Source organism: Neoarius graeffei, chromosome 9, assembly GCF_027579695.1.
Source record: "Neoarius graeffei isolate fNeoGra1 chromosome 9, fNeoGra1.pri, whole genome shotgun sequence".
NCBI lineage: Eukaryota > Metazoa > Chordata > Actinopteri > Siluriformes > Ariidae > Neoarius > Neoarius graeffei.
This window is the reverse complement of record NC_083577.1, coordinates 82,698,424-82,721,275: the sequence shown is the minus strand read 5'-3', so window position 1 is coordinate 82,721,275 and position 22,852 is coordinate 82,698,424. Positions and strand designations below refer to the sequence as shown.

General features: G+C 42.4%; 1 protein-coding gene across 1 annotated transcript in view; it reads left to right on the top strand.

Annotated features, from left to right (window-relative positions):
- LOC132892045 (coiled-coil domain-containing protein 148-like) overlaps window positions 1-22,852 on the top strand; it is a 353,986-nt gene that overhangs the window by 216,425 nt on the left and 114,709 nt on the right. The window contains exon 10 of the mRNA XM_060930375.1: window positions 16,588-16,794. Coding sequence (XP_060786358.1) covers window positions 16,588-16,794 — 207 coding nt within the window. The remainder of the gene's footprint in view (window positions 1-16,587; window positions 16,795-22,852) is intronic.

Below are 22,852 nucleotides of genomic sequence, written 5' to 3'. Positions count from 1 at the left end.
ACAACAACATTCCTTGTTTCCCACAGTCTAGAGATTTCTTGGCGCAGATCTTGATACATTCCAACCTTTTCAAGTTCTTTTTCGTGTATCCGGTGATCAGCAGGGCAAGCTATATCTATAATGTAGTGTTTATTTTCTAGGTTATTTACAAGCACTATGTCTGGTCGTCTAGCTTCTATCATGTTATTGCACTGGATATTCATACAAGAAGAAGAAGTATCCCACAGTAATATCCCACAGAAATATCCCACAGTATCTTTGCACGTTCATTCTCCATACAACCCTCTGGTGCATGTTCTTCTTCTTCTATTATTATTATTATTATTATTATTATTATTAAAATTATCCATGCTGTCTGAATGGGAGGATTGGCATACTCTCCCTCCCCCATGCCAATTACGGGTGTCTGTGAGCTCATGTATGTGGAGGGTAGATAGCGCTTTCCTCCACATGTGTTATACCGCCTGCTACCCTTGTTAGTCTTCACCCTCCCCAGTTGGTAGCTGTCATATAATAGAGGAGAGTTGGCTGGTGGGTGGGAATTAGCAGGTGACCTAATTCTGGAAAAAATATGGGAAAATTTGCTGGAAATTGTAACGTATATACAGCTGTCACGTCCTGGAGGCGATGTACGGATGTAATTGCAAGAAGATTTTAGTTTAAAAACCACTGGCAAACAGATCCAAATCATCATGCAAAATCAGTGTCAAGAAACAAGCAGTAGTCAGGTGAGGCACAAACAGGATGTCAGAGGAAATAAAGGCAAAGTCTAGAATAGAAAAGTGAGTCAAAACCAGGAAAGCAATACAGTGAACAAAGGCTTGGTAACCTGAGACACAAGGTACTGCGCGTATACTTCACAAAGTCTGTGTGTTGTGAAAGTCCTTATAAGTGTGCGCTGTGATTGCACTCTAATCTGGAACAGGTGCATGGTAATTAGTCCTAATGGCGCTGCCCGCATGTATGTGAGTAGCAGTTTGAGGCACGCTGCTGTGTGCGCCAAGCACAAACTCAGGATTCAGATGGCAGTAGTTTCATCCTTCCAAGGTCCCTGTCTCATTGGGCAGTAATATGTTAACCTTCGTAAAAACATTGAATTAAGGACAGCCTTGTGTCTCTTCATTCATCATAACTCTTAGCACACCACACAATATCACTTGCTAGTTTATGGGCTTATGTTATGCTGAACATATCTTAACCACTGTTCGTTTAATAATATCCTGAACTAACTATCTAATTTAGTTGATAGCATGTTAACCATAACAGAAAGCTGCATTAGCATTACATTGCCTGAAAAATGTTTTTACTATTATCAGCTAGCTGTAGCTTGATAGAGAGTGGCAGCTTTAAGAATTCAACATAGCCGTACTTTCACAAGAAGAAGCCGTTTCACTTTGTGAATTTTCTGACGGTGTCCAGTCACATATTGTTGTGTGATGTAGACAATGAAACGTCAATAGTCTTTAAGATTGGTACATGCAAAACTCTTGCTTGTGGGCAGCAAAGTTTACAATATTTTGTGCAGATGGTCAGTGAGCAGAGCCTCAGAGGTTATGACTAGCATTCTTCAGTGACTGCTTTAAGGTCCGGTCCCACAATACCGATAACTATAACTACAATTGTAACGATAACTATAAATAAATGGGACCCCTGCAGTTTATGTGGTTGGTGCTCACACCATACCAATATCGATCCCTATAGCCCAGGCCTGGGTTCATCCGTATTGCTGAGATTACTTCTGGAGCGATTTTTCCAGGCCTGGACCTGATCTGATAAAACATCTGACCAATCAGGTAATTGTTTACATGTGACATTGTCTGAAGACATGCTGTTTTCCCCAGGCATCATGAAGTCACAGAATACGGGTTCACAGAAAATAAAATATATAATATAAAGCGCAGATCTTTTATTCACGGATATGTGATTTTCCGTGAAATATCAATAATAAAGTAAACACATAAATGCAGGTAAGATATTTTAATTATGCACTTCAGCAGTCCAAACATTTAATTGTTTTTGATTTCTTAATTTTTTATCCGTGATGCATCATCCGTATCAAATCGGTAACTAATCTGTAATATACTGAAATGTCCATGACCAATCCGTAAATTATTAGCATCCGTATTAAAATCCATAACCACTCCGTATTTTGTATCCTTTCTTATTATATTTCTGTAATCCGTGACCTATCCGTGTTATATCAACCACCGGAGTGTGTGCATGGGTTGTTTTGAAGTCCAAGCTGTACAGTATGCCCGGAATAATGTGCTGCTACTTGGAAAAAATTTCCTGACTATTCCTAAGTTACATGCGTTTATTTACCTGAGTGGCAGGACCAAGTGATATTATAGTTGGGATTATAGTTGTGGTGTTTCTGCTCCAGACTGGAACTAAATTCAGGCAGATGGAGTTATAGTTATCGGTGTTGTGGGACCGGGCCGTTATCCTCATCAGGGATTTGTTGGATCTGAAGACTATCCCAGGAACACTGGGCATGAGATGGGAATATACCCTGCATGGGACACAAGTCCATCACAGGCCACCACACACAACCACACACTCATTCACACTTTGGGGCAATTCAGCATAATCAGTCCACCTGCTGTCATGGTTTTGGCCAGAGGAACCCCACATGGATATGGGGACCATATCCCCATATCTAAAAGACTACACAGGCTCAGGATTGAACCAGGGATCCTGGAGTGACAACAACGCTACCTGGTGCAAGACCGTGGCAACTTCTAAGACCACTTCTCAGTCTGAGGCTTAGAACATGGTCAGGTGAACAGGACAGGATCCAAGAAAGGCACATGCGATGCTCCTCCAGTAAAATAAAAAATCTCAGAGGTTTCCAAATGGAACAGTGTTTATTTTGGAAGCTTGCACGCGCTACGCCAAAATGTTGCCTACCTTGGGAACTGACGTTGCATTGGAATGCAATGAAAGAAAGCAAACTTTAAAATATGGAAACATTGATACACACCAGCCAGGGGAGATGGTCTGTTCTCCTGCTGGATCTGAAGCCTGCTGTAGGATCACCAGCCTTGTTAAATGAAATCCAGGTGTGTAAAGCCGTATGATTTAGATTACTAGTGTGTGTTGCTCATTTGAAGTACATGACCTGAGATGAGTTTAGCTATTATTCATGTCAGAATTCAGCTCCTGCTGGTTTTTTTTTTCTTCTTAATATTGCACTCACCTTCAGAAAGGTGATTTTAACAATCCAACCACAATTGGATTATAAAGCAGGGGCCGTAAAATGACACACACATGGGAAGCATTGCTGAGGCGCCCGGCTCGGCCTGCCTCTGAACTGCTGCCCATTCAGCGCTTTGATGTGAGATGAACGTTCTCCACCGTAAAGGTTTCCAAGCCCAATTTAGGCCTACCTGGAGCTGAGTTTTTTTCACTCTCCCACCCATTATTTCACAGCTTGAAAGAGAGCATCTTAAAGGGTTGAAAACATTACAGTAAGCCCTTTCTCATGTTCTTGCTGCTTTCTTTGTTAGTTTTGATTTCCTGTTTTTGAGTCCTTGGGGGAAAAAAAAGAATGGCTGCTTGAAATGAATTGTTGACAGTGACTCATTTCAAAGGCTCAAACTGTGTTTTTGGTCGAAGCACACTTTCTGGGAAATAATTGGAGATGTGCATTTTAGGGAATGCTGCTAAGTGAATGTACTTGTGGGAAAATAGACTCTTTATAAAGATGTCTGCAGACAAAATGAGTAAGTCGAGCAAAAATGGCACTAAATTCACTCGTGTACATACAGTTGTGGTCAGAAGTTTACATACAGTGACCTGAATGTCATGGCAATATTTGGACTTTCAGTCATTTCTTTGAACTGTTCTTTTTCTGTGGCAGAATGATTGTACAGCATACAGCTTTAATTAAAAAAAAAAAAGACTAGAATTTGGTGCACAAGTTTTAATTTTCTTTGGGTTTTCTGAAATCAACACAGGGACAAAATTATACATACAGGGTCAAAAATATACATACAGCACACCGAATATTTGGGTAAAATGTCTCTTGGCAAGATTCACCTTGACCAAACATTTTTGTTTACCATGAACAAGCTTCTGGCAGAATTCTGGTTGGATATTTCACGACTCTTCATGGTAGAATTGGTAGAGTTCAATTACATTTTTTTTTTCTTGGCATGGACTCGACTTATAAGCACAGTCCCTATATTTTCAATAGGGTTGAAGTCAGGACTTGTTTTAAGCTTAATGTTAGCCTGCTTTATCCTCCACAACCAGCTCTGATGCGTGTTTGGGTTCATTTTCCTGTTGTAACTCCCTAGTCCCAAGTCGTGTTCAAGTTTCTGATGGTTTATGCTGAAGAATTCTGAGGTAGTCCTCCTTCATTATTTCATCCACTTTGTGCAATGAACCAGTTCCACTAGCAGCAAAACAGCCCCAGAGCATAATGATCCTACCACCACCACCAGCTGGTACAGTGTCCCTCTGTACATGGCGGTCATTGTGGCCAAACAACTCAATCCTTGTCTCATCTGACCATACAGCTTTCCTCCAAAAGGTGTTTTACTTTGTCCATGTGGTCAGCTTCAAACTTAAGCTTGAAGGTGTCAATTTTGGAGCAAGGGGGTTATTTATTGGATAACAGCCTCTTAGTCCATGGTGATCTGAACTGTAGACAGTGATCCATCAGCTTCCAGTTCATGGCAGGGCTGAGCCATGGTGGTCCCCAGATTGTTCCTGACCATCCAAACCAATTTCCTTTCAGCTGAGGGTGACAGTTTGGGTTTTCTTGAAGCAAAGTGGCTTGGCAAAGTGACTACACCTCACAATAACTTGGATACAATTGTTTGAACTGATCTTGGAATTTTCAGTTGTTTAGAAATGGCTCTAAGAGACATTCTGGAGTTGTGTATATCTACGATCCTCTTTCTCAGATCTGCACTGAGCTCCTTGGACTTTCCCATTTTACTGTGTGTTGGTCAATCCAGTGAGTGCTGTAAACAAACCCTTTTTATGAAGGCACAGAGAAGCTACCAGCTGTAGTCAGCCATAATCACTAACAGGAAGTTAAGAGACCTCGGCCTTGGCAAGATAAGAGACATTTTGGAAGTTCCAGCACCTCTGAATTAATAATCTAAGTGAGTGTATGTAAATTTTTGAGCCTGTATGTATAATTTTGACCCTGTATTGATTTCAGAAAACCCAAAGAAAATTAAAACTTGTGCACCAAGTTCTAGTGTTTTTTTAATTAAAGCTGTATGCTGTACAATCATTCTGCCACAGAAAAAGAACAGTTCAAAGAAATGACTGAAAGCCCAAATATTGCCATGACATTCATATCCAAGATGACATTCATGTCACTGTATGTAAACTTCTGACCACAACTGTATGTCATAATAAAAATAGTGTAAATAGTGGACTACTAAACTATTCATAGAGCCTTGAGGAAATGTTTATTTGCCTAAAAGCTTTTATTAGCTACTACAGCACTGCTGTCTTCTGTGTAAAGGAGTCTGTCATGTCGTATTCAGGGTATATCATGATTATCTACTCTATGAACATATGGCAATAAAATGTCATGTTTTTAAAATTAAATTTATATTGAGAGTAATTCCAGTCAGACATATTCAATATACACTCACTGGCCACCTGTTCTTGATTTGAAGAGCCCTGTTCTTGGCTGGCACGAGTGGAACCCAATGTGGTCTTCTGCTGTTGCATGCTGAGATGCTTTTCTGCTCACCACAGTTGTGATTATATGAGTTACCATGTCCTTCCATGTCCTGGGCATGACATAAAACTGCATCCAGGCAGTGGGGTCCGCTCAGACCAGGGGGATGATCGAGTACCTCCTCATCACTGCTGATGCTCTCAGGTGTCCCTTGGGCAAGGACTAGCATCTGTAAGCCCCCCACACCAGGGTTACAGGGAAAACACTAGCAGTGTTGGATGGGAACATGGACGGATGAACTCAGGCTACGTTTACATTACGTCGAATCAGCGGGTCATCAGATTAACGTTCTTAAAACGATTCGCGTTTACACTAAAACCGTTAGCCGTGCACACAGCAACACCAATACACGGATACGCTCGGCTCCGCAGGCATCCTGCGCTCCAAATCACTCCGCCCTGAACAGCGAGTGCCCTCTGGAGGGTGCGCACTCCGGCCCTGCACAGCTCACAGAGCACGCGAGTGAAGTGCACAAGCCACGATTCGGGACTGAGCCGCTGTGTGTGTGATCCCAGCGCATATCACTTACTACTTGCAAGTGGAAGGATGGCAAGCCTAAAGACAATCATAACTACACAATGGGCAGTATTTGCATCAGTATTTGCAGTATTTTCATACTTTTATACTCTTTAATGAAAGGTGATACAAGGCAGAAGTCCGCGCCGTTTTTCAGCAGTCGCGTCACAACGCCAGCGAATCAGGAAGGTGGATGTCACAGTGACGTTGTCCAATGAGACGCCAGCTAGAGCTCAGCACAGCGTATCCGCGTATTCTGAATGTTTACACAGCACCGGACCAGACACGATCTGGATTGAATACGTGGATCCTGGCAGATTCCCGTTTCCCGGCGTTTCCAGGCGGTTTAATGTAAACAGACAGTGCATCCACGAAGAAAACGAGACAGATACGGTCTAATGTAAACGTAGCCTTAGTGTTTAGAGGCTTTTGGGAAACCCAAAAGTGTTCTCTCTGTTTATTTTCTTTGTATTCCCATTATAGACTGTGAAGGTAACTGTGAAGTCTTTGAAAGGCCCAGTACGGTCTCAAGCTATATCGACATCTTATTTCAAGAACACGTCCCCTTTAAATGCGAAGCGTAACAGGTTTATAATGAACAGTGAAAGAAATGCCTTTTTTATTTATGATAAAGTGATTGGATGTCAGGTCAGAGTCAAGATGGACTTTGCTACTGGTAGCAGTGTAACCCAGTACAACCTGCCGCACGGACGGGTGGTCAGCGTCTAAACCAGCTCCCCCACCAATGTACACTGGTGAGGAGGATGGCATGTCACCCAGCAGGACTAAAAACAAGACTTGTCAAAGGGCGGATGATGCTCCTTGCGAATCAAAGGCCATCATGCAAGCCAAGCCAGGTGACCCATGGCATCACCCAAGAGCGGGGATAAACAAACCTATCTCCTGGTCAGTTGCTGCAGCAGACATTGATGCCAGTTTGTCTTGGCCTGTCCTTGCCACTGAGCCACATCATTGCTCTGTCAGGATAGTGCTGTTAGTAATTGCAAAAGCTAACAGAACTCCAAACACTTTGCAAGCAGTTTCATGATTATGGATGAAAGGAACAAGACTGTGGAAAAACCGTCATGTCACCTTCTGGGCAAAATGTAAAATCTACAAGGCTGTGGTACTCCCACCACCACCACCGTGCAGAAACATGGGCCATCTACAGGAGGGAAGTGAAGAAACTTCATGCTTGCGATGATGATGCGACATCTGAGGCAGATAATGAATATATCCTGGCAGGATAAGATTCCCAACAAGGAAATCCTTCAGAGAGCAGGCCTCCTAACGATGGCAGATCTGCTAATACTGATGAATCTCAGATGGCTTGGCCATGTGGAAAGAATGGAACATGAACGCCAACCTAGGCAAATGCTGTATTCTCAGTTGTGCAAAGGAAGGAGAAACCAGGGAAGGCCATGGCTTAGATTCAAAGATACAGCAAAGAGAAACATGAAATGGAGAGGTATCGAACCTAACACTTGGAAATGATACGCAAATGACGGGCTCAAATGGAGGAGTATGATCAGGGCCTAGATACTAACATGGAACAGTCATCATCGTCTCGATGGACTGCATATCGTATGATAAAGTGTCATAAAACTAGTGTAATTAAACTATTTTATCCCTCAAGTATCTGGATAACTGTGATGTTACTCAGATCGTTATATCAGTATGAAGGAAACACACCCATCATTTCCTTTTAGTCACTGAAGTGCAGCTCCACCGTAACCTGTAGATTTTTAAAAAAAATACAACTCTGTTGCTTGACTTCATCTCATCTCTTTATCTGTAGCCGCTTTATCCTGTTCTACAGGGTCGCAGGCAAGCTGGAGCCTATCCCAGCTGACTACGGGCGAAAGGCGGGGTACACCCTGGACAAGTCGCCAGGTCATCACAGGGCTGACACATAGACACAGACAACCATTCACACTCACACTCACACCTACGCTCAATTTAGAGTCACCAGTTAACCTAACCTGCATGTCTTTGGACTGTGGGGGAAACCGGAGCACCCGGAGGAAACCCACGCGGACAACATGCAAACTCCGCACAGAAAGGCCCTCGCCGGCCACGGGGCTCAAACCTGGACCTTCTTGCTGTGAGGTGACAGCGCTAACCACTACACCACCATGCCGCCCTGTTGCTTGACTTGTTTAATTAAACCTTGTCAGATAAATAGTAGTGAGATGATAATAGCTAGTGAATGTTGCTCGAGAAAGAATAGGTTAGAGTTAGAGTTAGGCCCTTAGCTCCTCCTGGAGCATAGACCATCGACAATCTCCCTCATCCATCTCGTCCTGTCTTGGGCTAGCCTCTCAAACGTTTTCCAGGCATGTTCCAGCTCTTCATCACAGCCTTGACATCATGCCTCCAGGTGTTTTTGGGGCGTCCTCTTTTCCACTTGCCTTGGGGATTCCATTTTAAAGCTTGCCTTGTAACACTCAGTGCGTTTACATACACATAGAGAAAGTCGAATTTCTGTCGTTGCTCGACTGAAATCGAAGTTCTAAATGCCATGGAAACACCTTAGCTTGGCTGAAATTGAACCGAACTTGATTTCTCGTAATCGAGCTACACGACCTAGATTATGCGATTGTAGCCAAGCTACTTAGTGCATGTAAACCCTATCGAGCTACGTAGTCGAGCTACTTACTTCAGCACTGCCCCTTCCGGAAGTGACGAGTGACGAGACCACAAGCGGGAAACACGACAGCCTCGGTCGGCATGACAACAGTGGTAGCGAGCAGCAGAAGAGGTCAGGAGGAACAAACGAAGAAGAGAAAATGGCGAGCAGAAACGTGCACTTCTGGAGCAATGAGGAGACAGAGTTCATGCTCATTCAGCTTAAGGAGTTGAATATATTAAAATTCATGGACGGGAGAAAAACGCGCAATGGAGAACACGGAACTGATAACTTTGTTTACACTTTTGAATAGCTCTTCTTCATGACGACAACCGGAAGTGTACCAACACGATGGGGCGTGTAGCGCCACCTGTGGCTCAGGTGCACAATGTACCTCACACAATAGCTCGATTTCCTTGTGTGCATGTAGGATTGGATTTCTCTGGCACCCCTGCTGGGACCCTTTGCTCGATTACCGACAGCAGCTCGATTTGGACGTGCATGTAAATGTACTAACTGTCTGGATGTTTCCTCAAGGTGTGGCCAATTCATCTCCATTTACACCGACTGATTTGTATTTGAATGGGTTCCTGACCTGATCATTCCCAAAGATCTTCGTTTATTACTCCGTCTGTCCATCTTATCTTCAGAATTCTTCTCAAACAGTTGTTGATAAAGGTTTGTAGCTTGTTCCTAGATGTCTTTGTAGTTCTCCATGTCTCTGATCCGTACAAGAGGAAGCTTTTCACATTGGAGTTGAAGATCCTGAAGTTTGTTTTGCAAGAGATGACACGGGAACTCCACACTTTCTTTAACAAGTGAAAAACCACTTGTGGCTCATTGATCTTGACTCTGATATCTTCATCAGTTCCTCCATTCACACTAACTATGCTACCCAAATACACAAATGATGACACTTCTTCTAGGTCTCTACCATTGATCTTAATTGGCCTATTAGAGGTGCAATTCATTTTCATTATCTTGGTTTTATCAACACTCGGTCTTAGCCCTAGTTTGATAAAATTTGCTATCAGCTTTGTGGTTTTGTCTTGCATTTGATGGTTGGTACTAGAAAGGAGTGCGATGTCGTCTGCAAAATCGAGATCTTGTCTCTTTCATTATCCAATCAATCGCTAGCAGGAACAAGAATGGTGACATCAAACAGCCAAACAAAGAATTGGTTAGCTCATGATTTTCGAGTAGCACTCGAGAAACAAACATCAGTTACTATCCTAACATGAAAAGCAATGAAATTACATTTTAATTACACATTTACTTGTACAAAGCATGTCTTGCAACAGCACATAGATTTTCATGATATTTAATATTTTGTTAATATGTTTATACTTCATCTATTGATACACCCAGTCATTTAACAGCACACCGAAGGAGAATGAACGCATAACCAGAAGAATATAGAAAGACGAAACTCTAAGTAGAGCCTGCTGCTTTCATCAGCACTCAAAATGTGGAGCCCGGACTTTGACTCTTTAGGACAGGTCATGTTCTCCATGCTACATGAGAATCAGATGGAGGGGCTGTGTTATTCTGCCCCCTAGTGGTCAGCGCATGAGGCGTCATTGCCCTGTCAACCACATGGACTCTCCCCGTATCAAGAAGGCACTTCGGTTCATTAATTTCACACGCTGGCTATTTTCATCACCATAACCTGACTCATTTCACTCAGGAATAATGATGTTTGTGCAGATATACACACGTGTCTTACTGTATTTCAACTTAATTCAATGTTCTTTGTATAATGGACATTGTCACAAAGCAGGCACATAGAAATATACGAATTCCGGATGCAAATTTTACATACAGTGCTGTGCAAATGTCTTAGGCACATGTAAAGAAATGCCGTAGACCAAAAATGGCTTCAAAAATAATGAAATGTTTCAACATTTAAAAAAAATACTATAAACAGTAATCCGTAAGCCATAATAAATGAAACCAAGTCAATATTTAGTGTGCAACGACCCTTTGCTTTAAAGCTATACAGCCTTTCAATTTCATAAAAGCGGTGAAATTTAGTTCCGTCTGAAATGTGGCCATTGTGATAGATGTTTATTTCTGTAATATCTGACAAAATATCCGGCCATTCTGTGGCTGGGAAGTTATTTAATTTGAGGGGATTAAAGCAAATAACGTGCATGAAATCGCTCTCTTCGCGCAGTCGAGTAGACAGAGGAAGTCCGTGTGCGCATGCGCAGGTTTACCTTCTTCTTTTGGGTTTTACAGCAGCTGGCATCCACAGTGTTGCATTACTGCCATCTACAGGTTTACCTTTGAGCGTGCACTGACAGTTCCATCATTCTGCCGCAAAACGAACAGCTGATCACACCGAGGTGCTCGCTGAGCGCCGATATTTATTAATTTGGGCCTGCGTTTCCTTTCCTTCGTATAGAACATAACGCCTTTTCTTCTCGCTTTCTTTCCGTTACTGTAGTCGGTCTTTCACGTTTCATTCGCACACTCACGTCCTCCATTTTTCTCTCCTGTTTCAAATTTCTGTCCCACAATGCCTTGCGCGAACGGGGAAAGCCCACCACGTGATGCATGATGTAGTATCTTGAATTGCATCATGGTGAAGCAGGAAGAAATATCGGAGAATTTAGGGCCATGTGAAGATAAATTCATTAATTGTTCTATTTAAAAAGTCTGAGATTCGAATTCAGTAGCTTTCAGTCACTAAACAAAAATAATTGGGTGTCGGGGAAAATTATTTTTATGACCTACACTTGGGCGGTGTAGTGGTTAGTGCTGTCGCCTCACAGCAAGAAGGTCCTGGGTTCGAGCCCCGGGGCCGGCGAGGGCCTTTCTGTGTGAAGTTTGCATGTTCTCCCCGTGTCCGCGTGGGTTTCCTCCGGGTGCTCCGGTTTCCCCCACAGTCCAAAGACATGCAGGTTAGGTTAACTGGTGACTCTAAATTGAGCGTAGGTGTGAATGTGAGTGTGAATGGTTGTCTGTGTCTATGTGTCAGCCCTGCGATGACCTGGCGACTTGTCCAGGGTGTACCCCGCCTTTCGCCCGTAGTCAGCTGGGATAGGCTCCAGCTTGCCTGCGACTCTGTAGAACAGGATAAAGCGGCTACAGATAATGAGATGAGACCTACACTTGAAAAATCTGAAAGGCAGTCTAGCTTTAAAAAGATAGTCTCAGGTCCAGTGAGTGCAGTTTTATGCAGAAATGAGCTGTAGGTTTTACTGAGCATCTTACAGAACCAGCCACACTTCTTCTGGACACTTTGTCACACTCGCGTCTTCATTTTGCACCAAAACCCAGTGGCCTTCATTATGTTTTCTTTTTTAATCTGAAAAGTGCTCTCTCATGCTCAGATACAAGCTTTTTTTTTCTCTAACATTTCATTTTGTTGTGGAAAATGAATGTTTGGGCTCTAAAATGATTTTGTACTGACTCAATAATGTAGAAGTCATAAAATACAAATCTATAACAAGGTTTGTATGAAAGAAAAAAAAGATAGGGTGCCTAAGCTGTTTGCACGGTACTGTATGAATTTATAAACTTTATCCCTAATGAGCAAGCCTGTGGCGACGGTGGCAAGGAAAACCTCGCTGAGACGACATGAGGATGAAACCTTGAGAGGAACCAGACTCAAAAGGGAACCCATCCTCATCTGGGTGACACTAGATACTGTGATTATAAATAACTCGCTTCTCTAACTGCGTGTCAAAAAGTGCTAAAGTGATGAAGTTATTAACTGTTCACGGATGGAGACTTTCGTGCAAGACAGCGCGTGGTCAGTGTAGCCCTAAACCGTCATCGCAAAACTGTTTGTATCAGTTGCAGTCCAAGATGTCTGTCTTCATGGTTTCTAACCAGGGCTTTGAACCGGTTCAAGGAACGAAAACGAAAACCGGGAACTTTTTCTATTTCACATGGAACAGAAACGAAACCAGAAACTTTATTATTTTTTATGTTCCGGAACAGAAACGCTTATTAAAAATAATGGTAACCGGTTAATACCGGTTTTTATTTCGTTCCTCAAAGTTTCCGTAGCCTACAAATAAAAAAGTCATTCTTCTCCTGCGCAAGTTTCTATGACCCGCTGGGGTTCACTTCCTGTGTGACGTTCGCTGACTGAATGGAGAGAGCGGGAAGGTGGACTACTATCACGTCTCCATTACTGAGTGTCTGAGCAAAGAAGAGCCTGAACGTTGCAACCTCCCTATTGGCTGTTTGTAAAAATGTATCAATTTTTGCTCTTCATCGCGGGCTCGAGAGACGAGACCTGACGAGGTAGTTCGTTGGTAGCAGAACAAAATGTCTGGACACAAATCGGGTTTTCAGAAAATGAAAGAAAATAAACGGAGGGTCGAAAATACAAAAAAGGAGGCAGAAAATGCAAAACGAGTTTTAAGGTAGGACAAATGGTTAGTTTTCTGAGGCAGCCCGCCGTGGCTGCAGGCTTTCAGTTGGTGTCATTGAATGGTTACTTTTCTGAGGCAGCCCGCCGTGGCTGCCTGCAGGCTTATTTATTATAGCCCATTTAGTTAAAATAGTTGATATAAAATGTTTATAGTTATAGTTATGTGATGGTTGTCCTGATTTAGACTGTTTTTTTTGGGGGGGGTTGCGCGATGTTGCACCCGGGTCCAGATTAGGGCAGAACCGGCCCTGGCTACATTTCAGGTGTAGTTTGTTTTATGTATGTATGTACTTGCATAGATGTGTACTTGGTCTTCCAATATGGCGCCTAACAAAATCTCGCGGCGCGGTGGCGTCATGCGGTAGCCCTCTATAGGGCCTGACTAGCCTTTGGTAACACACTAAACGAATTATCTTTCATTTTTGGCACTTTTTCTGTTTGTGAAGATGGGAAGACATACTGAGAATCCAAATCGCCAACATTTGAAATAATAATTGTTTTGAATTATTTCTTGTCTTATTTAATGAAGGTTGTAATAGAATTAGCCTACATTTGGCTTAAGCTGGATGAGACAGAGACATAATTTTATAGCCATTTGTTAAACAGCTGACAGGGAACGCAATTAACCGTTCCGGGAACGAAATTTTTTTGTTCTAACCGGTTCGGGAACTTCTATTTAATGGTGGAACCCAAAACCGGAAACGTTAAAATTCCGTTTCTGTTCGGAACGAACCAATAGGAAAAAAATTCTGTTTCAAAGCCCTGTTTCTAACTGCATCTTTAGGCTGTCTGTCTTTCCAATGATCTGATGCAATGATTACTGTCGCTACTTTACTCATGTCTACACCTAAATTTAACCTTAACCTTGACATCAGTCACCAGAAGGAAACATCTAGACTCTTGTAGGTTGTTTGAAAGAAAAGCTTCTTTAAAAAGTTTCAGTTTTCCTCATTGGGACCATCTAAATGTCCTCACAAGGTCAAAAAGTCAGATATTCCAGAAGAATATTTTGTTTAAAAGTTTTGATTCAAGGAGCAGGTGATGATGGATGTCTTTGAGATTTTTTTGGGCCTGCTGTAATATTTATGTTTAGTTCTGGTGTGTGTGAAGGTGTTTTTACAGCCGTCTCCATCTTAAAGAAACCAGGCAACTGCATAATGCATCCTGTTCTGTACTTCTATAGTGTTTCGTAAACATATTCATAATTTATTTATGCCACATTCTTTACATTTTTCTAGAATGGATTTAATGGAGCTCCGTGGGATATTCAAAGTTTGGGATATTTTTATCACCCAACCCTGATCTATACTTCTCCACGACTTTGTCTTTGACCTGTTTGGAGGCTCCTTGGTTTTCACGTTGCTTGCTTAGTCGTGTTGCAGAGTCAGGGTCCTTCAGAACCAGAGGTGGACAGTAATGAAGTACATTTACTTGAGTACTGTACTTAAGTACACTTTTTGAGTATCTGTACTTTACTTGAGTATTATTTTTTTTTGGCAACTTATGACTTTAACTTGACTATATTTGATTTGAAATATCGTACTTTTCACTCCACTACATTTCTGTCAAAGTCAAGTTTATTTGTATAGCGCTTTTAACAATAGACATTGTCCCAAAGCAGCTTTACAGAATTTGAATGGCTTAAGACATGAGCTAATTTTATCCCTAATCTATCCCAATGAGCAAGCCTGTGGCGACGGTGGCAAGGAAAAACTCCCTCAGACGACATGAGGAAGAAACCTCGAGAGGAACCAGACTCAAAAGGGAACCCATCCTCATTTGGGCAACAACAGACAACATGACTATAACATTAATAGTTTTAACATGAAGTCAGTTTCGTTGATGTTATAAACTCTTCATTGATGGAAACTTGAGTGCAAAACTGTTCATGACAACTGCAGTCCTAAAGTTAGCAAGTCAACTGTAGTCCTCAGCCATAAAAGCATTACTGTAAGAGTCCAGAGCGTCTTCCAACTGCGACTTTCAACTGTCCATATGGGGCCGTCCTCTACAGGATCGATGTGATGAGACTCCAACCAGACTTAGGGCATCAGGATGGATCAGGCAGGTCCGAGGAGCAGAAGAGGTCAGCATCTCAATCCCAGGATTGACATGTAACACAGAGGGACAGATTTGGTGGGGGGACATTTCTGTCAAGGTCCTTGTTACTCATTACTATGAAGCAGCTTTGAAAGTGGATGTTTTTTTTTCCCTTTTCTTTTCTAAAACGTGATTGTTTTTTTCCGCAGGTGACACTGAGACAGCCTATCAATAATCACTAGGGTCACATAACATCCATAGACTGTCAAGATCAAGATCAATGATTTCTCAGCAGCATTATTTGAACACAATCAGTCAATGGCAGAATGGAAGGAGGCGGTTCTTCTGGGGAATGAATGCACCCATGGCCATACCTAGTTGCATTAGTGCGTGTGGCATGGGCAGCTTACACATCTAGAAAGACACCATCAATGCTGAAAGGTATATCCAGGTTCTAGAGCAACATATGCTCCCATCCAGACGACGTCTCTTTCAGGGAAGACCTTGCATTTTCCAACATGACAATGCCAAACCACATACTGCATCAATTACAGCATCATGGCTGCATAGAAGAAGGGTCCGGGTACTGAACTGGCCAGCCTGCAGTCCAGATCTTTCACCCATAGAAAACATTTGGCGCATCATAAAACGGAAGATACGACAAAAAAGACCTAAGACAGTTGAGTAACTAGAATCCTACATTAGACAAGAATGGGTTAACATTCCTATCCCTAAACTTGAGCAACTTGTCTCCTCAGTCCCCAGACGTTTACAGACTGTTGTAAAGAGAAAAGGGGATGTCTCACAGTGGTAAACATGGCCTTGTCCCAACTTTTTTGAGATGTATTGTTGTCATGAAATTTAAAATCACCTAATTTTTCTCTTTAAATGATACATTTTCTCAGTTTAAACATTTGATATGTCATCTATGTTCTATTCTGAATAAAATATGGAATTTTGAAACTTCCACATCATTGCATTCCGTTTTTATTTACAATTTGTACTTTGTCCCAACTTTTTTGGAATCGGGGTTGTAGGTTTGATAGATGGCGCTATGAGTGCTTCACATATATTAGATTCTAAATACCTGTATATTAAAACATTCATCCATAACCAAGTGATATGGTCTGTGCCCTTTTTTGTTCCTGTGCTCAACGTTATCTCTTTTCTTCATCTCTACATTAAAGCCTTCTCACGTCATGTCTAATATTTTACCTTCTGCCTTCTGCTTCCTGCCTAAAACTTTCACATGTCTTCAGTTAGTCCATTGTGTGTGTGTGTGTGTGTGTGTGTGTATTTCAGAGTGCCCATGAGCGGACCTGGGACTGGTACAGGTTCCGAGTGGAGCAGGAGAGGCTGCTGTTGGAGAGTTGGCACAGGGAGCAGGCTTTTCTGCGGCTGCGGACTCTGCGGTTGTTGGAGGATGCCAGGGCCATCTATGATGAAGAGCAGAGCCTGCAGAATGACAGATTACAACAGCAACACATCTGTGCACAGCTTAGACAAAAGGTAACACACACACACACACCAACACACAGTACACTTCCAACTACACGGTGCACAGCAGTGGCAAACCGGTCCTCTTAGAGCTGGGACTTGAGCTCAGCCAAGACGTAGCCAGACACCAAAACAGCAACAAAGGATTTTGCAGGGGATTAGTGGCAGGCTGAGAGGTCGCTCCGTTGTGTGTCGCAGCTGTCGATGTTGATTTTAAAAGTAACTAAGTAAATTACACAGGGAAATGAATACTTAAGTTTGAGTCAAAAATACTGGGGCGAGTGTGTGTAACTGACTATCACCAGGCTACGTTTACATTAGACCGTATTTGTCTCGTTTTCTTCGCGGATGCACTGTCCGTTTACATTAAACCGCCTGGAAACGCCGGTAAACGTGAATCCGCCAGGGTCCACGTATTCAATCCAGATCGTGTCTGGTCCGGTGCTGTGTAAACATTGAGAATACGCGGATACGCTGTGCTGAGCTCTAGCTGGCGTCGTCATTGGACAACGTCACTGTGACATCCACCTTCCTGATTCGCTGGCGTTGGTCATGTGACGCGACTGCTGAAAAACGGCGCGGACTTCCGCCTTGTATCACCTTTCATTAAAGAGTATAAAAGTATGAAAATACTGCAAATACTGATGCAAATACTGCCCATTGTGTAGTTATGATTGTCTTTAGGCTTGCCATCCTTCTACTTGCAAGTGGTAAGTGATCTGCGCTGGGATCACACACACAGCGGCTCAGTCCCGAATCACTGCTCGTGCGCTTCACTCGCGCGCTCTGTGAGCTGCGCAGGGCCGGAGTGCGCACCCTCCAGAGGGCACTCGCTGTTCAGGGCGGAGTGATTTGGAGCGCAGGATGCCTGCGGAGCCGAGCGTATCCGTGTATTGGTGTTGCTGTGTGCACGCGAATCGTGTATTGGTGTTGCTGTGTGCACACTAATCGTTTTAAAAACGTTAATCTGATGATCCGCTGATACGGTCTAATGTAAACCCCACCTAAAAGTGTCTGTGTGGCTAATAGATGATCCAAAGGACGTGAAGAGTTGATCCTTCAGCATTTATTCTGGAAAACAATGAATGACAGGGCTATCAACACACGGGGAAAGAGTTCTGGCATCCTTACATCATAATACACTAGTTAGCACGCAGCCAAATGGCTACTCAGATAAACACTCGATGTTTCACACGGCATTTTACGATGCTAATTTACATATTTGATCCGATACAAACAGCGGCTGTGTGTCAAAAACGTCATATCTTGGAAAAAATAAAAAATATACTGTGCGAATGAAAATCGTCCATGCAGGATTCATGAATCCAGCTTACCCCTTTCCAGACATCCCAAGCACGATAATGTCCACAGGTGTGTTACACTAATTAACGTCCCATCAGAAACAATAGTGGAACCATTAACAGAACCCGACAAATTAACATATTTTGCAATACAGGGATTTGGGGAAGTAAAAAACAAACAAACTTTATTCGTATGAAGTTATGACATGTGCGTGGAAGAAGAGTCTGGAGACAGAAATCTTACCCTGTGTCCGAAATTGCTCACTCGTTCCCTACTCCCTATATAGGGAATTAGTACACTACCGTTCAAAAGTTTGGGGTCACTTTGAAACGTCCTTATTTTTGAAAGAAAAACACTGTTCTTTTCAATGAAGATCACTTTAAACTAATCAGAAATCCACTCTATACATTGCTAATGTGGTAAATGACTATTCTAGCTGCAAATGTCTGGTTTTTGGTGCAATATCTCCATAGGTGTATAGAGGCCCATTTCCAGCAACTCTCACTCCAGTGTTCTAATGGTACAATGTGTTTGCTCATTGCCTCAGAAGGCTAATGGATGATTAGAAAACCCTTGTACAATCATGTTAGCACAGCTGAAAACAGTTGAGCTCTTTAGAGAAGCTATAAAACTGACCTTCCTTTGAGCAGATTGAGTTTCTGGAGCATCACATTTGTGGGGTCGATTAAATGCTCAAAATGGCCAGAAAAATGTCTTGACTATATTTTCTATTCATTTTACAACTTATGGTGGTAAATAAAAGTGTGACTTTTCATGGAAAACACAAAATTGTCTGGGTGACCCCAAACTTTTGAACGGTAGCGTATGTAGAGGACTATACAGTGAGCTCATTGGTAAAATGAAAAAATGCTTTCGGACACTAGTCCATCGCGCTGGTATTTATATCATCACTGTTGCACAATTAAAACGTGCCAGATCAGTCGGCTGGTGGGTTTCAAAATAATAAATACATGCGTGTGTTTTTGTGATAAATCCATATTATACTGGGCGCATTTCCCACATTAATCAATATAAAGTACCTGCAGCTTTCAGTTCTTTTAAATCAAGGCTGAATACTTTCGTCTTTGCCGCTGCCTTTTATTAAATCAAATTTGAGACTTTTGATTTGATTTCTTTCAGCGCGACCACAATGCATGATGGGATATATTGCTTTGGTTAGTGACCATCGGTTGTACACTACTTTTCGTGATGCGTCGTGGGATACTTTGAGTGCACTATATAGGGTGTAAATAATCCTCACTAAGATTTCGGACAGCACTACAAAATGGCGTCCTTACTATGTAGTGCCCTGTATAGTGAGTAGGGAGCGATTTCGGACACAGGGTTAGTTTCTCGGTCATTAGCTTGTGCTACTTGCTCTCGATAGCACCGACTCGTAGTTAAGCTCGCGTCGGCCTTCGAGAAGGCTGAGGGTGATAAATTTTTGGTCCCGCCCACTATAAATCAAAATCTGATTGGTTAATTAATTCATCTGTCACTTCCTACATAAACAAACACTGTCATGGTCTTCTGTCCCGCCAGTGAAGTCCAAACCAATGAGTGAGCAGCTCAAAACTTTTCTCAGCCAAGAGACAACAAACAAAACAATCTGATTGGATAACTCTATTTTAATGTTTTCTGGACAGTAAATGGGGCGGCACGGTGGTGTAGTGGTTAGTGCTGTCGCCTCACAGCAAGAAGGTCCGGGTTCGAGCCCCGTGGCCTGCGAGGGCCTTTCTGTGCGGAGTTTGCATGTTCTCCCCGTGTCCGCGTGGGTTTCCTCCGGGTGCTCCGGTTTCCCCCACAGTCCAAAGACATGCAGGTTAGGTTAACTGGTGACTCTAAATTGACCGTAGGTGTGAATGTGAGTGTGAATGGTTGTCTGTGTCTATGTGTCAGCCCTGTGATGACCTGGCGACTTGTCCAGGGTGTACCCCGCCTTTCGCCCGTAGTCAGCTGGGATAGGCTCCAGCTTGCCTGCGACCCTGTAGAACAGGATAAAGCGGCTAGAGATAATGAGAAGAGATGAGGACAGTAAATGCCCTTTCACTTTCATTTCTGAAGCAATTTTGATAGAAAATGTGGCTGAATTAGAAGAGAATAATCATAATGAAATTATGGAAAATTAAAGAATGAAAGAAATTAAATATAGCCTTTGAAATGCTGATATGTTTGGACCTTCTCTGAACGCCTAGAAGGCCCTGACGGTTCCTCTCTGGTGCACAGATGAAAGTATTCAGGAAGCTGAACTAGATCCAGTGGGCTTTATAGGTTCTTTACATGTGTTTAGCAGTTGTTTCTCTTTGAAATTCCCAAGACGACAAAAATACAAGACAGAACTCTTATCACTGCTTACCCCCAAGCACGGCTATGCTTTAGTCCACATGTGTATTATGTAACACGACTCCAGATGGCATTATAAAAAGCACAATCAATCATTATGATTTGAGAGTGTGGATCTCAGTCTTCTGCCTCACAGATTTTAACTGAGACTGGAGTGGATAAAGATGTGCGACCATCTGCTGTGATGGCGCCTGCAGTTTCCAGTCGCAATATGGCAGCTCCTAGAGCACCGAAAGCAAACAATATGTGTCAATCTTGGCCTGGGACTGTATAAAACCCCTAATGATATACGGTATGCACTGGAATTCTTTAAAACCTTTAACTCGAAAGCAGAACTTGGAATAAAAGTATCCCAAAATAGTGCTTGATATACGGTATTTCATGCTTTCGTACACATGTTCAACCTGGTCTTTTATTATAAAACATGATTCAAATGGTTAATGGGAAAAAAAAGATAACAACCGTGTTTACTTATTGCTTTAATTAAATTTCTGTGTATTATACAGATTAATGAGACCGGATGCAAGTTGTGTAAAGTTAATGTCTGTCTTTTGGGCAATTTATGAACCATTGTCCATTGTAGGGGGTCGGAACACGCATAGGCAACACCGAACAAGGACAGTCCATGATTAGAAAATGGGAAAACTGCAAGGTGAAGGATCAAGACTGGAAAATATATGGAGGATTTTACACAGTTGCGTGAAGATATGAAGTTTATCTTCGAGTGATGAATGTACATATCAAGTCAGGTTTATTTGTATAGCGCTTTTAACAATAGACATTGTCGCAAAGCAGCTTTACAGAATTTGAACGACTTAAAACATGAGCTAATTTTATCCCTAATCTATCCCCAATGAGCAAGCCTGTGGCGACGGTGGCAAGGAAAAACTCCCTCAGACGACATGAGGAAGAAACCTCGAGAGGAACCAGACTCAAAAGGGAACCCATCCTCATTTGGGCAACAACAGACAGCATGACTATAACATTAACAGTTTTAACATGAAGTCAGTTTTGTTGATGTTATAAACTCTTCATTGATGGAAACTTGAGTGCAAAACTGTTCATGACAACTGCAGTCCTAAAGTTAGCAAGTCAACTGTAGTCCTCAGCCATAAAAGCATTACTGTAAGAGTCCAGAGCGTCCTCCAGGTGTGACTTTCAACTGTCCTCATGGGGCCGTCCTTCACAGGAGCGATGCGAAAAAACTCCAACCAGACACAGGGCACCAGGATGGATCAGGCAGGTCCGAGGAGCAGAAGAGGTCAGCATCTCGATCCCAGGACCAACATATAACTCAGAGGGACAGATTTGGGGGGGGGGAACACAGGTTGTTAGGTATGCCCAATGTCACCTGAATAAGTAGGAACAGTATACATATTGCACTGAGTACAAGCAGGGACTCCGGCAACTAACTATGACAGCATAACTAAAAGGGGAGAGCCAGAAGGTAACACAGGCATGAGGGAGCCCCGGGACATAAAGCAGCAGCCACTACACCGTCAACAAACTCGAGTGAGCAAGCGAGTGGGGACTGACAGCATCCATACATCCCAGTTTACCAAAACACTCTATCACGAGTAAGGATAGCGAATGAGTGATATATTTTTCAACACAAGAAGATAAACTTCATATCTCCGTGCAACTGTGTAATGTTCTTTATATTATATGGACACATCCACACAAAAAAATGCAAGTAAATCAAAAGAATTTTAATTTTGAACCGGTTTGTCATTTTGACAATGTGCATCCAGTCAGCGGGAAAATACTGGGAGTGACGTTATCAGGAATTATTATGCATACAGGACATTTTCCATGGAATAAAAACACGTGTTCTCTTCCCTTCTATCAGGCTTATTAATGGCATGCAATATTGTAATCATATCGCTTATCCTCCATGTATTACATCACTCTCCCCAATGGACAATGAGCGTGCAATATTGTTATAATATTGCATGTTGTCAAGACAACACGACTTCACACGTCAGAGCTCATGCGACGATCCAATGACAAAACTTTTCTGCTGCACGTGCACACAATCGTTTTTTTGTTGTCCGGGAAAGAGAGAAGACGAGGCTAATCCAGTGCTAGGTTTAAGCACTAAATAAATAAACTGAAACTAAAGACGCACTGAACACCTGGAAGGCTACGAAAACTTAATTAGATATTCTTCACGCATATTTACAAGAGAAAAACAGACCAACGGACATCAAAAAACTGGAAAAGGGACACGTTGGAGAAGTAAAACTTCCGCGCTAGCGACTGACTGTGACAATTTTTAAACAAACATGGCCGCCAGGTTTGCGTCATTAAAAGCGGAAGATTTTGAGAGAATTTTTGCTGCCAGATTGCGTCGTTGTGTGTAGCTGTCGATGTTGATTTTAAAAGTAAGTAAGTAAATTACACAGGGAAAATAATAATATTCAGC